The sequence below is a fragment of the Odocoileus virginianus genome, chromosome 4 (genome assembly GCF_023699985.2).
Source record: "Odocoileus virginianus isolate 20LAN1187 ecotype Illinois chromosome 4, Ovbor_1.2, whole genome shotgun sequence".
NCBI lineage: Eukaryota > Metazoa > Chordata > Mammalia > Artiodactyla > Cervidae > Odocoileus > Odocoileus virginianus.
This window is the reverse complement of record NC_069677.1, coordinates 11,964,437-11,979,318: the sequence shown is the minus strand read 5'-3', so window position 1 is coordinate 11,979,318 and position 14,882 is coordinate 11,964,437. Positions and strand designations below refer to the sequence as shown.

Genomic DNA, 14,882 nt, shown 5'->3' with positions numbered 1-14,882 from the left:
AACTCTTTTCAGAATAGTTTGGGGGAAGAAAAGTCATTTTTCCTCTACCCTTCTAGATTCTTGGCTGAGACATCCCTACCCCCATTAAAAGACAGAGTAACAGGAGAAAAAACTATTTTAATTCTGTGAATACACACGGGGACCCCACAAAGATGTGAGACTCAAAAGGCAGCCAGATGATTGAGGCTCACATACCCTCCTGAGCTGAGGAAAAGGCCAGGTGTCTAGGGCTTCAAAGGGGAAAGTGCAGTTTATAGAAAAGTGAGAAGAGGAAATGTTTGGGAAACAAAGGTTGTGTGCCAAGCAAATAAGTCTCTCAGGTGAAAAAGTTCTCTCTGATACTAGCTTTCTTCCTGGTATAAGTCTCTTTCTAATGTAAATTTCCCTTACAAAAGGGTAACTATTAATAATACTCAGTTTTTAGAGCTTCTCCAGTGCTGCAGTTTCTCAAAAATGTCAGCTCAAAATAATAAATATACCAAAGAGACATTTTGGGTTGACTTCATTCTGCTCCCTCTTCAATGGAGAAAATGCAGAACTGGCCCAAGTAGCTTTTGTTGGGGGCCCAGAAAATGAGAAGTGGTCACCAGCTGAGGCATGGGTAGCCATGGGGTGGGGAAGGGGACCATTTGGGGGCATTCCTTTGTTCATTCTTTGTCTGCTCCCAATCCACTTTTCTCCTGTTTAAACTTGTTTAGCCTATCAGCTTATCACTGTGGTGATCGCAGCTGCAGGAGGTGGGCTTCTACTCATCCTGGGCATCGCACTGATTGTTACCTGTTGCAGGTGAGTGCCAAGAGTCTGCAGTCTAATTCTCTTTGTCTGTGCTAAGCCAGAGTCAGTTTTTTACCCTTTTAAAAGAATGTGTGGGTTGGTTTACAGTATTAAATCCTATTGTATGACTGAACCATTAAAAAAAGGAAAAAGGGAAACCCGTGATAGATAGTGCCCCTGGGGAAAGAAAAGGACAGCAAATGGGATTTTCACTAAAAAAAAAAAAGTATTCAAAAACACAAGCAACAGAAGAAAAGGGATTGGACTTCATCAAAATTAAAACTTCTCTGCTTCAAAGAACACTATTAAGAAAATGAAAAAAGACAACATACAGAAAGGGAGAAAGTATTTGGAAATCATATGCCTAATAAAAGACTTGTATCTAGAATATATAAGGAATCCTTACAACTGGGTAATAAAAAGGTGAAACCACAGAACACATTTTGGGACTTAGTAGAGTGTAGGTTCTTCTGTCTTGGTGCAGAAAGAATTCGGCAAAGTGATGGATGAGAAGTAATTTATGAGAATAGGATGTTTTTGAGGTTTACAAGCAGGTGGGCAGGAGGGTGCTGCACTAAGAACTTAGTGGGCCATGGTTATATAATCAAAGGAAGAATGGAGCGGGGAGACAGCCGTTGTTGAGCAGATATCAAGCTTCCTTCATCAGCTCCTTCTCCCCGTCAGGTGGGGAGTTTTCCTATTCCTGCTTGATCAAGCCAGGACTATCATGGCACTGTTTAAATTAGCAGAAGGGTGGTAATGTTTTCTGAAAATGGTAAACCATCTCATGTTAGAGCATAATGTTTTCTTTTCCCTGTATTTTTGTTTTTAGTGTGCACGGGGGAACACGTCTTGGGAATCATTAGCTTACTGACCTTGCTGGGCAGGATGTGGGTCTTGTTTTACCATTTTTTACTGTTTTGAGGCATGTCTTGTGCTTGTGTGGCATGGTTTTGTTTCAGAGCAAAGCAACTTGGTTTTGTGGTTAAGCAAACCTGCTTTCTGGAGTGATCATTAACTTACAAGGGGTCTCCCATACTTTTTTCTTTACTTATGATCCTTTAGTGGGATTAATTATTTAATCACCTATTTTGTTCCTTTACTTTGTCCCTCCCTATCAAAGGCAACCAAGTTAAAAATGGGCAGAGAACTTGAATTGTCATTTCTGTAAAGGAGATATGCAAATACCCAATAAACCTATGGAAGCATGCTCAATGTCTTTAGCAGGGAAATGCAATCAAAACCAACGGCATCAGATACCACTTCACAAACACTAAGATGGTTACTAAAACAAACAAAAACCAGAAAATAACAAGTGTTGGTAAGAATGTGGGGAAAGTAGAACACTCATACACTGCTGGTGAAAATGTAAAGTGGTGTAGCCACTTTGAAAAAGTCGCAGCTCCTCAGAACATCAAGCAGAGTTGTCGTTTGACCCAGCAGTTCCTCTCGTGTATCAAAAGAAATGAAATCAGGTATTCACATAGAAACATGTACATAAATTTTCATAGCAGCCAAAAGGTGAAAGTAACCCAGTATCTATCAGCTGATGGATAGATAAACAAAATGTGGTATATCCATACATTGAAGTGTTATTTGCCATAAAAAGGAATGAAATACTGAATCACACTATAACATGGATAAACCTTAAAAATAGTATGCTATGTGAATTAAGCCAGTCACAAAAGACCACACCTATATGATTCCGTTTATTTGAATGTCCAGAATAGGCAAATCAAATAGAGGCAAAGTAGACTGGCAGTTGCCTAGGGCTGGATGGGCAGGGGGAGAATTGGGGAGGAATGGGTAAAGAGTGTGGGTTTATCTCTAGGTGATGAAATTGATCTAATTGCACAACCGATGGCTGCATAACCCTGAATATACCAACAGCCATTGACTTTTACACTTTAAATGGGAAAATTAAGAAGCAAACAAAGATGAAAGGAGTTGCCTGAATATTTAGTAATGGAGAAGTGGCAGGCATGTAGGTAAGCAGACAGTAGTGAGCTTGGGCTCTAGGCTTCCTGGATAGCAGTGGGATTGGGCTTTGAATGGAAAAGGAAGAAAAAGGAATCAGTTCCCTTCTCTGTGGTTATTCGGTTAAGGGAAAACTCAGATCTTTGGTTTAGATGGTAATAAACAGAAGGAATTACCCTGACATGACTGATGGAGGGGACCTACAAAAATAGCAAATTATCTTTTTGACCATTGACCCGAAGGGCATTTTAAGATAATCTCTATCTCCAGGAAGGCTGCAGAGGGCCAGCTGCTCCGATACAGGGACGCAGGCTTCAGGGTTCAGTCTTGACCCATCGTTTACAAAGTTGCCATCAAAGCATCAAAGAGAAACCGCATAAGTAAGAATAAAGTTCTGGGTGTAAGACTAGGAGCTAGAGAGACAGACCTTGACTTCTGCAGGGCACAGAAGCCGCCTATCTACTAAGTACCCTGTGCCAGGTAATACAGCAATTTGGGGAAAGAGAGTTTGTGATGGTTGGTCCCTGGAAGAAGGTCGTTGTGAATCATTGATTCATTGTTTGAGACCAGATGCTCCACCCTGCAGGGAGCAGCACAAAGGCAGATCTGTTCTCAGCTTGTAAAGAGAGACATCTAAGCCCCATGCTGGACATTTTAAGATCCTGAATGATGTGGTGCCTTCCCTAGAAAGTTTATTTACAACAAAGTAAGACGGAGGGAGGAAACTCCAAGTTATCTTACCTAGAGCAGACATCACTGAAAATGTCTAATCTGAGGCCCATTACAGAAGGTGAATAATACATCCTCCAACAGTTTGCAGTTAGAGGACTCTCAATGGTAAGGAACTTGTGCTAGGGTTTCCCTGCCCCGCTGATATGAGGATCTATATGGGTATATACATAGGTGGGCATTTCTGCCAACAAAACATACTATTTTCATACTATTTTCATTTGTGAAGTAGCTCTATTGTAGGAAGGGAGACCCCTTCCAGAGGCTGAGAGTGGGCTCTTGGTAATGTGGAAATGAACTGTCTAAGAAGACACACATGCTGATAAAGCAAGAGACTTGTGGGAAGGGGTGCCCGGGCAGAGAAGGGCAGGGTAAGGGAACCCAGGAGAACTGCTCAACCATGTGGCTCGCAGTCTCAGATTTTATGGTGATGGGGTTAGTTTCTGGGTTGTCTCTGGCCAATCATTCTGACTCAGTGTCCTTCCTGGTGGTACATGTATTACTCAACCAAGATGGACTCCAGCCAGGAGGATTCTGGGAGGTCGGTAGGACATGTGGACTGGGGTCTCCTCTCTCGTTTTGACCTTTCCCAAGTTCTTCCAGTCCAGTTGGGTAGCTCGTTAGTTCTGAGTTCCTTACCAGGACCTCCTGTTGTAAGATAGCTCATGCAAATTGCTACTATTCTGCCTGGCCAGGTGGCAGTTTCTGTCATTGTTTCCCCTAACAGCTTCATGAAGTGGAAGAGCACAGGCTAGGGAGTTGGGAGGCTTGAATTCTAGTCCCAGCTTTGCTAGAGGCAAACTGTGACCCCAAGATAAGTCATATCCTTCACAAAGGCCCATCCCCAGAGCTCCTGGAGCAGGTTGGGAACCCCTGAACTAAAGAACCATCAAGCTCTTCCAGTTCCAAAACCTTGTGAATTTATGACTCTTGTTTCCCTGGCCACCCCCATGGTGCAGTGATCTCTGTCCCCCAATAGAGTCTAAATCTGCTCCACTGCAGCTATCTTTGTCCTTCTCCCCCCAGTAACCTGACCATTTGGGTTGGAAGATTTTTGCATATTTTATTTACATCCAGTTGCATTTTTATAGGTAAATACTAAAAATAATAACAATAACAACAATTCTCAGTGGGCAATTACAAAAAAAAATATAGTGGTATCTTTAGGTCTATTTTTCCTTGTTAAAAAGCTAGATGGTATTTCACAAATATTTCCTCACAGAACTTTTTTCAAATTTTTTTTTTTTTTTTTTTACCATGCAGAAAGAATAAAAATGACATAAGCAAACTTATCTTCAAAAGTGGGGATTTCCAAATGTCCCCATATGCTGAGTACCCCAAGAACCCTCGCTCACAAGAATGGGGCCGAGAAGCTATTGAAATGCATGAGAATGGAAGTACCAAAAACCTCCTCCAGATGACAGACGTGTATTACTCGGTGTGTATTTCCATGCCCAAGTGACCTCCCAGCTACAACTTCCTTGGAGAATTAAAGGGATTCTGTTTTTTTTGTTTTGGGATTTTTCTGTTTGTTTTGGTTTGGTTTTTTGATCACTACACACAACTTGCAGGATCTTAGTTTTCAACTTGCAGAATCTTAGTTTCCTGACCAGGGATTAAATGTGAGCCTTGGTAGTGAAAGCGCAGGCCACCAGGGAGCTCCCAAGGGATTCTGTTTTGTTGTAGTAAAAACACTCCAGCTTATTAAGGGTTAAAGAGAATGGTGGCCTATACCTTTGACTCATACAACTTAATATTCAATTTGCTTACTATCTCTTTGCATAGTATTTATTAGTTTCGACATTGAGATATGACTAGTACTTCTACAGAGCACAGTATGTACTTTATGAGGTTGTAGCAATAAATTTCTTGTCACTGAACCTGCTTTTAAGTTATAAGACTGGAAGTTAAAAGATAAAGAATTTAATGGTATGTAGTCTTTGACCCTTTCATTTTTGTCTCTTGTCTTCCATGCTTTACATCACGTGGTTCAGTAGTTGAAACTGAGGGACTGGGAAAAAGTGTAAAGAGAATAATTCAATGTCATCTTCAACCGGCACTTGTCTAAAGGTTTAGAAGATTCAATAGGTTTTCAATAATTTGCTATGTCTGGCCCTGGACTGGGTTGTTTGGAAAGATGGGAGACCACCTCGAACCCTTGCTTCTTCTGTCCCATGTTGAATAACCCATGTCATATTCCCATGCCTGCTCAGTTCTTTTGTGTTACACTGCATCAGCCATAAAGCAAACACAGGCAGGGATACCTGAGCTGGAAAATAAACAACCATCAGGTGATTTCTGCCATGCAAAGCCATTAGAGGTATAGCAATGAAACCTTGCCTGTGAGGACTTAACCACTTTAGGCAATCCTGTTAACAGCACAACGCCTCTGGTTGTTATAGACATTAACCTGTGGGTTTAGACTTTGGATGGGAGAGGCAATTCAAGCTAAGGAAGCTGTAGTTTCAATAGACTGTGAAAAATTTGAACCTGGCCTAGAAGAAAAACAAAAAGCAATAAGGGAAAAGATAACCGTAGATACGAAGATCGATCTAGGTCAAATGTTCCTGTTGGTATCCCCACATAGTGTTAGTCGCTCAGTTGTGTCCAACTCTTGGCGACCCCATGGACTGTATCCCGGCAGTTTCCTCTGTCCATGGAATTCTCCAGGCAAGAATATTGGAGTGGGTTGCCATTTCCCTTCTCTCGGGGATCTTCCAGACCCAGGGATTGAACCCTGGGTCTCCTGCATTGCGGGCAAATTCTTTACCATCTGAGCCACCAGGGAAGCCCTATTTCCACATAAGGGCTTTGCTTTTTCCTTCGTCTGTCAGGCAAGTTCTTTTCCTCTGATAACTGTAGCTGAAACTAAGCAAGTATTTCTCCTAGCGGTGCCCGCACCCTCACACCGTTCTCTAGAGGCTCCTCAGCCCCCGGGCAGCGCCAGGACAGAGCAGCTGACAGGCCTGTGGCGTCACAAGACCCGCCTTTGCTGTGTGTTCCCAGGCCATTAGCTAAAGAGTTGTCTTACAGAGATGCAGTTATGAACTTAAATGAGCCCCGCCTTCATTTCAGACAGTAGGCCGAGCAGTCTGTAGAGGTAGAGTCTAAGTTTAGGGGCTCCTTTTGCATTAGGTAGGTAGTCACGACCCACTAAGCTGCGATTTGATCAGAGACACCTGAGAATCAGCTCACCTCCTGCTTTGGGGTCCTAACTCCCTCCGATGGGTGGCCAGACAACCTTGCAAAGGCCAGGGCCCTGTCTCAGCTGGGATGGTAACGTACCACTAAATGCCACAGAGGATCTAAAGCCATTGTGCTGGGGCTTCCCTGGTAAAGAATCCACCTGCCAATGCAGGAGACTCGGGTTCAATCCCTGACCAGGGAACATGCCACAGGCTGAGAAACAGCTAAGCCTACAGGCCACAACTTTTCAGCCCCGTTGTGCTCTAGAGCCTGGGAGTTGCAGCTCCTGAAGCCCAAGTGCCCCAGAGCCTGTGCTCTTCAAAAAGTTAAGCTACTGTAATGAGAAGCCTGCACAGCAACGAAGACCCCAGTACAGCCATAAATAAGTAAATAAAGTTATTTTTAAAAAGTAAAGCCTTTGTGCTCCAGAGAGAAATGCCTTTTTGAAAGTCAGAATAGTAATTAGATAATCATTACTTTTGATAATAATAAAGAGAATAATTAACCCAGGTCTGGGTCGCTGGGCTGCTCTTGATTATATAATGTTTCTAAAACTCTGCCCTTAAAATATGGGCAAAGGGATCCCAGGTTCCATAAAGAGACAATCTGGGAGGTCCTGACTTGTAGGTGAGACCTTGCTCTGCTAAGTCTAGCTGCCTCCATTTTAAATTCATCAAAATGTAGCATTCGTTGTTTCTTTTTTTGTTATCTATTAGATTTAAACCTAAGATTAAATTGACTTTTCTTCTTTTCTCTTTGGCCACCAGCCCTCAAGTGTAAGGAATCCTGAACTTGAACGAAATGGACTCTACCCAGCCTACACTGGATTGCCAGGATCACGGCACTCTTGCATTTTCCCCGGACAGTATAACCCATCTTTCATCAGTGATGAGAGCAGGAGAAGAGACTACTTCTAAATGCAGAAGAGAGAGGGGCCCCTTGCTCTGACTGCACCAGGGGAGCACCGCCCAGGGGCTGCTCCCAGGACTAGTGGAGCCATCGCTGAGCAGCCAGCAGAAAGGGGATGGGCTGGGGGGGTCGTGACCATAGTGGAGGGGACAGCTGGAGCCCCTGGATGTGGAACTGCAGGCTGCTCACCTGGCACCTTCATTGCTACTGTGAATGTGAACACGGGCCAATCCAAGTCAAGTCCCCGTGTGACTGCAGCATGGCCACAGCTCTGGAGTGGCTGTTAGTTAGGGCTGATCACTAGGCATCTGTGCAGGAACCCAGGTTTTCCTCAGTTTGCACTTTAGTAAATGCAGAAAGAAGGAGGGAGGCCTGCTTTCGGATTCTTTCCAAGACTGCTCTAGAAAGAAGGCCTCTTCTCCTCAGACACTTCCATGGAACTCTATTCGGTGATTCACTTACAGTGGAATACTGGCTCTTTCATTGTTTTCCCGCCCAGTAGCTACGAGCTGAACAGTAGATGCTGAAGGACATGCCACTAGTGTTTGGAGATGTTGCAGGTTAATATGCAGCATTTTCACACCCTCCGAAGTCTTGTGCAACGTCCTCCAAACAAACCCCTAGATGGAGGAACTGAAACTTGTGAGGCGTAACACACAGCTCCAGTTTGTTTTCTTCGGTCAAAGGGACACATTTATCTAGGATTATTTTTTTTTTCCTTTGTGGTTACTTCTCATGTTGCCATTCATGTCTGGATCAGAGCAAAACAAGTTTCATTTGATTCTAGTTGGAGGCATCCAGCCTCCCCATGGTGAGCCCTGCGGGCATTGGGCAAAGACCCTGGGGGAAGGTGCTGGCCCTGACGGTGCTGCACGGGGCATGGCTCAGACCTCCGCCCTTGAGGCCAAGGTCGCTGTGTGTGGAGCAAAAGTCTGAATGCAGGTTGGGTCCAAACTGGTAGGTACTTCATCACTAATGGAAAAGCAGCTGAATGTGGTTCAGGAAACGGGCTGAACAGGTGTGTCCATTTTCTGAGACGCCAGTCCTTTGGGAAGCCAGGTATGCAGTTCCCAAGGAAGAAAGGGGAGCTGGGCTGGAACCACATGTACGTCTGCATACCCACCAGTGCGGCATCTTTGCTAGGAGCCCTGATCTCGTCCACAGACTCATTGTTGGTTCAGTGGTTCAGCCAACCACTCAAAGCTATTTATTCATTGAAGAAATAACTTATTTTCTCTCAAACAGTAATTTGTAACTCTTCAACTACGGAGTTCCCTCCTGAAACAGGGGTATAATTCAAGTTAGCATCGGAGAACTAAAGACTGCTGGCTGTTTAGGGAATGGAGCATCTGCCTGCGGGGAGGAGTCTCCACGAATTTGTATGAGACTGTGGCGTGGGTCCTGCGGGGGGGCATATCCAGTGCTGTGCCTTTGCCTGCCGCTGTGGACCCATAATCTTTGTCATCTGCTTTTGAACATCATGGTTCAGGATGAAGAGAACACAGAAGTAAAATAACTGTCCCCATCCTAAAGCTTGGAGTGCAGTGACACCCACACTTCTGGAAATGGTGCAGCCTTTGGAGACCGTTCTAGCCCAGGCATGGTTGTTCCTTCAGGGTTCTCTAATCTCTTCAGAATGAATCTAATCCTAGTGTAATCCTCGTCGTAACAGTTTTGAGTGCAAATTTCTGAGTCGCATGGTCTGCACAAGTCACCGTCACCCCACCGCAGCCAAGTTACTCTTCAGGTGTGATCACTTAGTGGTTTAATTGCATTCATCTCATGAGACACATGGAAAGAATCCTGCTTTTTGTCAGTGGGTGCCAACTTAACATTTCATAGCGTCACCTGTTAGAGATCTTGGGTCTTGCCTCTCTCTGTGCAACCAGACTTGCCTTTCTGTGCCTCGTGGGCTCTCATCTAACTGGAGAGCTCGAGCTCCTAGCCTCAGCTCACCTGAGCCAGCAGGCCGGGCCATGAGGCGGCTGCTGCTTCGGGCTCCTGCTGCAGAGCCTTGTCGGCCCCCAGGACCCAGGGCCGCAGTGGGGCCCGTCCCCAGGCATACATGCCCGCCGCCTACAGCTGACATCACAGCTGATAGGTCATCTCCTGTGCCGGGGCCAGAAGCTATACTGTTCACCGAATGAAGTGTTCTGTCCCCAGAATGTTCTGGAGCAGAATCCCAACGTCCAGAACAGAGTGTGCTGTGAGTTTCAAGGAGGCTTTCCTGGGAGTGGGTTTTGTGCATGTGAAGTGGATTGAGAGTGTTGTTTTTTCTTTTACTGTGAAAAAGGGAGCACCCTGCAAGGCTGAGGTCACATCACATATGCAGTTCCTAGGCTGCTCGTGGGGGTCGGGGGTTAGGGTGCCAGTGCTGGCCGCCCACCTGGATGAGGAAGGGAGAGGCTGGCTTCATTTCTGCTTGGGGTTAAAATACTTTCAGAAAGGTCCTCCCTGAGCTGAGAAACAGCTGGGGGGGCAACAGCCCCGGGACTGAGGGGACAGGCTGGATGCACCCCTGGTGACCAGGAGTCCAGGCACAGGTTCAGGTTAGTCCACGCACCTGGAGTGATTCCTACTCACAGAAATACCTTGGTCCTGTGTGGGGCCCCACTTGAGGAAGCTGCCCATGAGACGCTCAGACCTCAGTAGGAAAGTGTGGGGCTGCATGGAACCCCCATGTCCTGCAGCATGCCAGAGCGTGGTGACTGTCAGAGCAGGGCAGTGCTCACTGGGGCCTGCCATCATCTGTGGGGTCTGCTGAAGCTCCGGAGGGTCTGAAATCTGGTGTCTTTTCTTCTTTGCCCCATGAGCCAGCCTTGCTAAAGACATTTTAGAAAGCCTAAATAGTCCCAATGAGCATCTCACGTGTTCCCACCAGAGCCAGGCTCTGTGCAGAGTACCTGGCCTCACCACACCCTTGTGAGGTGGGCATGAGAGAGCCCATTTTTTGGACGTGGGAACCTTCAGAGGGGATCAGTACCTTGGCTTAGAGAGCCAGGACCCATACCCTCTGCCTGGCTCCCTCTTCCCACTGTACCTCTTGCCTCACCTCCCTGGCAGATGCCTCACCATCCAGTATCAAAGAGAGCTTGAGAGAGTGGGCTTAAAAGTTGTGTTTTTAAAGAACTTTAATATTGTTAAGCAGTTGCTAAACTAGTGCCATAAAGTACAAAAACAAAATGTTGAAAAGTCCTTTCAGGTCCTTACGTGTATTGCTTGGATGCTTGTGGTCATTGTTAATAGTGGCTGGCTCATGCTTCTTAGCAAGGAGCATACTGGTACGTGGCTTTGGATAAAGGAAGTGTATGATGATGACCTGGGTTTTTGACAGAGGCAGCCAGACTTAGTCATCCTTCTGAGCACTGCCTTGCCCTGTTCCTGTGGTAAGGCTGTGTTTCCCACATATTGGAAGCATGTTTTTGTGAATATTATCAGAGTCTGGAACATATTCAGTTGAATGTCTTAGATGCTGACAAATCTTCCTTCTTTGACAAAAGTTTGTTTTCAGAAGCAGCTAAGTCATTTAGAGCCAAAATTGCTGAGTGGAGAATGTAACCACGCTGGTTTATCAGCATTTGAGGTCAAGAACTAAGATGTAACTGTTAAGTTCTTGAAGAGGTTGTTCTTAATGTTGGCCCAAATGGGAGGGCAGCATCTTTGCAAAGATGAGACGGGATGGCCGCCCATGAAAATGTCTTTGAAGGATGATGTTCATTTAGATGTAAAAGTTCCCAGTGTAGACACATCAGGGTCAGTCCTCACATGTGACTTTTTGGAGCCTCCATTAAGCCATCTTGCCAACTGTCAGGGCATCCCGTTGCCTGTAACTGTGAATGCTGCTGGCAGAAGCGAGAGTGTTCAGGCCAACTGTTCCTGGCTTAGTTTAGTTGAAGGAAAAATAGTGAAGTGAAATACACCCCAAATTAGGGTTTTGACCCATAGTTCTAAGATACACTGATTTCAAAACTAGAGCACTTCTTTGGAGAGAGGAAGAATGCAAAGTTCAGTATCTCAGTATTTTGTATCTTATTGAACACCACCCTTAATATCAGAGAGATTCTTTTCTGTGTGAAACTTTTGTGGGGATTAGAAGGGACATTCCATTCCTTCCTTCTTGACAAAGCCTCATTCAGAGGTTCTTGTATGCATTCTTGGAAACAGATACAGTTTTGTAGAGTTGGCTGTTGAGTATGTATTCTTTTTCTTTTCTTGAATCCCCAGAGAAAGGAACTACTTAAACTACTAGAAAGATTAAAGTATTAAATGTCAGTTAATTTGTTGTGATAAAGTATCTTTTCAAGCATGTTATAATCCATCCTATTTGATTTAAAGTGCTCACAGAAAACCCTGTGCAACTCAAGGGGACAGTTGAGGTCTAAAAAGAGACATATACTGGCTCTGTCTTCTAGGCATTGTAAAGAGCACATTTAAAAGAAACTGTGTGTTAGATTCTGGCTTTATGTTTTTTTTTCCCCCTCTTGGATACATAATAGTGCACTTCAGGTGCAGAGTTTTTGGGTAGGAGGGATGAGACTAGACAGGGATGGGGATGGAACCAGTCTACCTGGGAACCAGTCTAACCCAGGTTTCTGTATTATTTTGTCTGTTTCTTAAAAGACCTCTCATCAGGGGTTGATGTGAGTTTTGTTAATGTTTGTGTTGCTGGATTTTTGGTTAAATGAAGCCTGTAGCTGGAAAATTAACTTTCTGAGTTTTCACGTTGTCCCAAATTTCTCTTTGCAGACCTTTAAACCTTAGCCCCTGGTTGATTGTGTTAAATCCATTATAAGAATGTTATTTAAATTGTATTATAATTGCAACCTTCACTAATTATTCAGTACTGTAGCAGCAAAATATTATTTGTAAGAATTTGATTATTTTTATACTTATACCCACTATTAAGTCTGGCGTTCTAGTCAGTAAAATGACGCAATAAAATCAATATCATTTTCACTGTGTTTTTCTGTTGATAACAAACACACCACCTCAGAGTACAACAGATTTGTTTCATGAGAGCATCTTTTAAACAGTGGAGCTGCACCGTGAACTCTTACGTGGCAGAGCAGGGGCTGAGTCGTTTCTGTATGCTCAGTGCCCAGGATGGGTGAGGAAATATGGTCTTGATGATGGACGGATGGGCAGATGGATTGACCTAAATGATGAAAAGCCTACTTCAGGCTTAACACCTGCTTTTGTTTTCTCTTGTGTTGGAGAGAGCCAGTAACCAATCTTTGGACACAAAATTTCCTCCTGAATGCCCCCCACCACCACTGGGTGCCCACTCTTCAGGTTTCTGAGGAAAAGGTAAAGTAAGCATATCTGTTCTCTGTGTTGGAGAGAAGTTGGAGCTTGAGGATGATGAGCTGTGGGCCTCATATTTACATGGCCAATGAGTGTGGCAGCTTGGCTGATTGTTCGTTCATTAATTGCTTATTTGAGGGCCTTTCATGATAGGGATGGATGAGCCTTTCAGATGCTTTGTGACAGTAACCTTGGCATTAGGAGACATTAGTAATAGCATCTTGGGACATGAAGGTGACCTTTTGGCATATTAGATCAGGGTTGCAGCCCATCAAACATCTCTGAATGGAAATGAGCAACACACTGCTTTCTGTCCCATCATTTAATCTCTGATGAGACCTTAGCAGAATCTGCTGACTCTGACCCTGTTCACATTCCCAACCAGCTCAGCCAGACATTGTAAACATCACAGCATGTCCACACCCACTCTCCCCTGGGAACTGTTTAGATCTGCTGTCTACTCACACGCTAACCTGAGTGCTTGTCCTACCTCTACCTCTGGCCTGGCAATGTTGAGCCTTCACCTCAGGACTTGCTTTGCCAGTAAGTAACAATCTAGAAAATATTTTTAGACCCTTGGACTTAAATGACTCCAACAGGGCACACTCATTTTCCAATTGTTTGGAAGTAATGAAAGGTAAGGGGCATGATATAGAGATTATATAGGCCAGAGTCCTCCTGTCTTAATGTTGGTCAGCCAGGACAACTTGAAACCCTCAGAACTGGATGGTGTTGGCCTGAAGCCACCTGACGAAACCAACGTGGACTTCAGGTTAGATATAAGAGAGATGCCAGGAAGAAGAAATGCAGGTGGATATTTATGGACCTCATAAAAACTTACACCATCATCAGAAGGCCTAGGCTCTAACAAGCTGCTACGAGACACTCCCTAATAGTTTCCCGGATGTTTTTTCCTGGATTGTGATGTCAGGCCCAAGAGTCTGCTCATCTCTCTGAGCCTCAATTACCTGACCTGATCGAGGAAGTGGATATAATAAGTGTTGCCTCCCAGAGTTGTGAGAATGAAAAGGGAGATTTCATATGAAAACACTGTAAACTACAAAGAAACATACACAGATGGGTTCTCTTCAGTAGGGCCATCTTGTCACCAAAAGAAAGACAGTTACAAGATTAATGTGTCATTTCAAACTACTAATAACTAGTCCCAAAGACCTTGGACTTGCCGTCAAAGAGTTCTTGTCATTTCCCCTTCCCTCTTCCAGCCTGCTTCTCCTATTATGAAGGGATTAATGGGCTAAAAAGTATAAGTTCTATATAGGTAGGAACCCAAACTGTCCTTTCAACATGATATGCTCAATGCCTGGCACCTAGCAGATATTCAGTAAAACAAAGAACAGGTGAGTGGGTGGATGAATCATCCAATGGAAGAAGTATATGGAAGTTAAAGTTCCTGGAGACCTACACCCTCTAGTAGCTGCAGGCTGATGACTAGGTGATGGTAGGTAAGTATGTAGCCATAATATGTAACTGAACAGGAACCCTTAACAAAATTCTCTGGTAGTGAACAAGGCCCAAGCAGGCATTTGTGGACTAAATACTAAAGGTCCTCTAGAAAGCCCTTCACCTGGTGAATTATGGAACAACTGGACAATGAAATATCACTCACCAAATAGAAGGAACAAATTACCTCAGCAGGCAGCACCATGGATGGGTCTCACAAATATCCTGCTGAGCAAAAAGAACCAGTTGTAAATGGCTACCCACTGTATGTGTCCATTTATGTTTCATTCTGGGAAAAGGACAAGATCAAAGGGGCTGAAAACAGGTAAGTGGTTCTCTAGAGGTCAGAAGGGGCTCTCCGCTGTTCACCAGACACTTCCAGCTTTCTTCTTTCCAGGCTCGTGGTAACTGCACTTCCCCACCCACTTTGAAATATGGCTGTGTGACTGGTTTTGGCCAAAGAAATGTGAAGGGAAGTGAAACGTGTCGCTTCTGGGATAACACTTTAAGAGCTGTGTGTGGTGTTCGTTTCTCTGGCCTCA

At 44.5% G+C, this 14,882-nt stretch overlaps 1 protein-coding gene across 2 annotated transcripts in view; it reads left to right on the top strand.

Annotated features, from left to right (window-relative positions):
• Positions 1-12,531, top strand: part of HEG1 (heart development protein with EGF like domains 1) — an 83,336-nt gene extending 70,805 nt beyond the window's left edge. For both annotated transcript variants that reach the window (XM_020916276.2, XM_070466124.1), the window contains exons 16-18: positions 699-786; positions 4,744-4,918; positions 7,434-12,531. In XM_020916276.2, the coding sequence (XP_020771935.2) occupies positions 699-786; positions 4,744-4,918; positions 7,434-7,583 (413 nt within the window). In that variant the 3' untranslated portion in view covers positions 7,584-12,531. The remainder of the gene's footprint in view (positions 1-698; positions 787-4,743; positions 4,919-7,433) is intronic.
• The last annotated feature ends 2,351 nt before the right edge of the window (positions 12,532-14,882 follow it).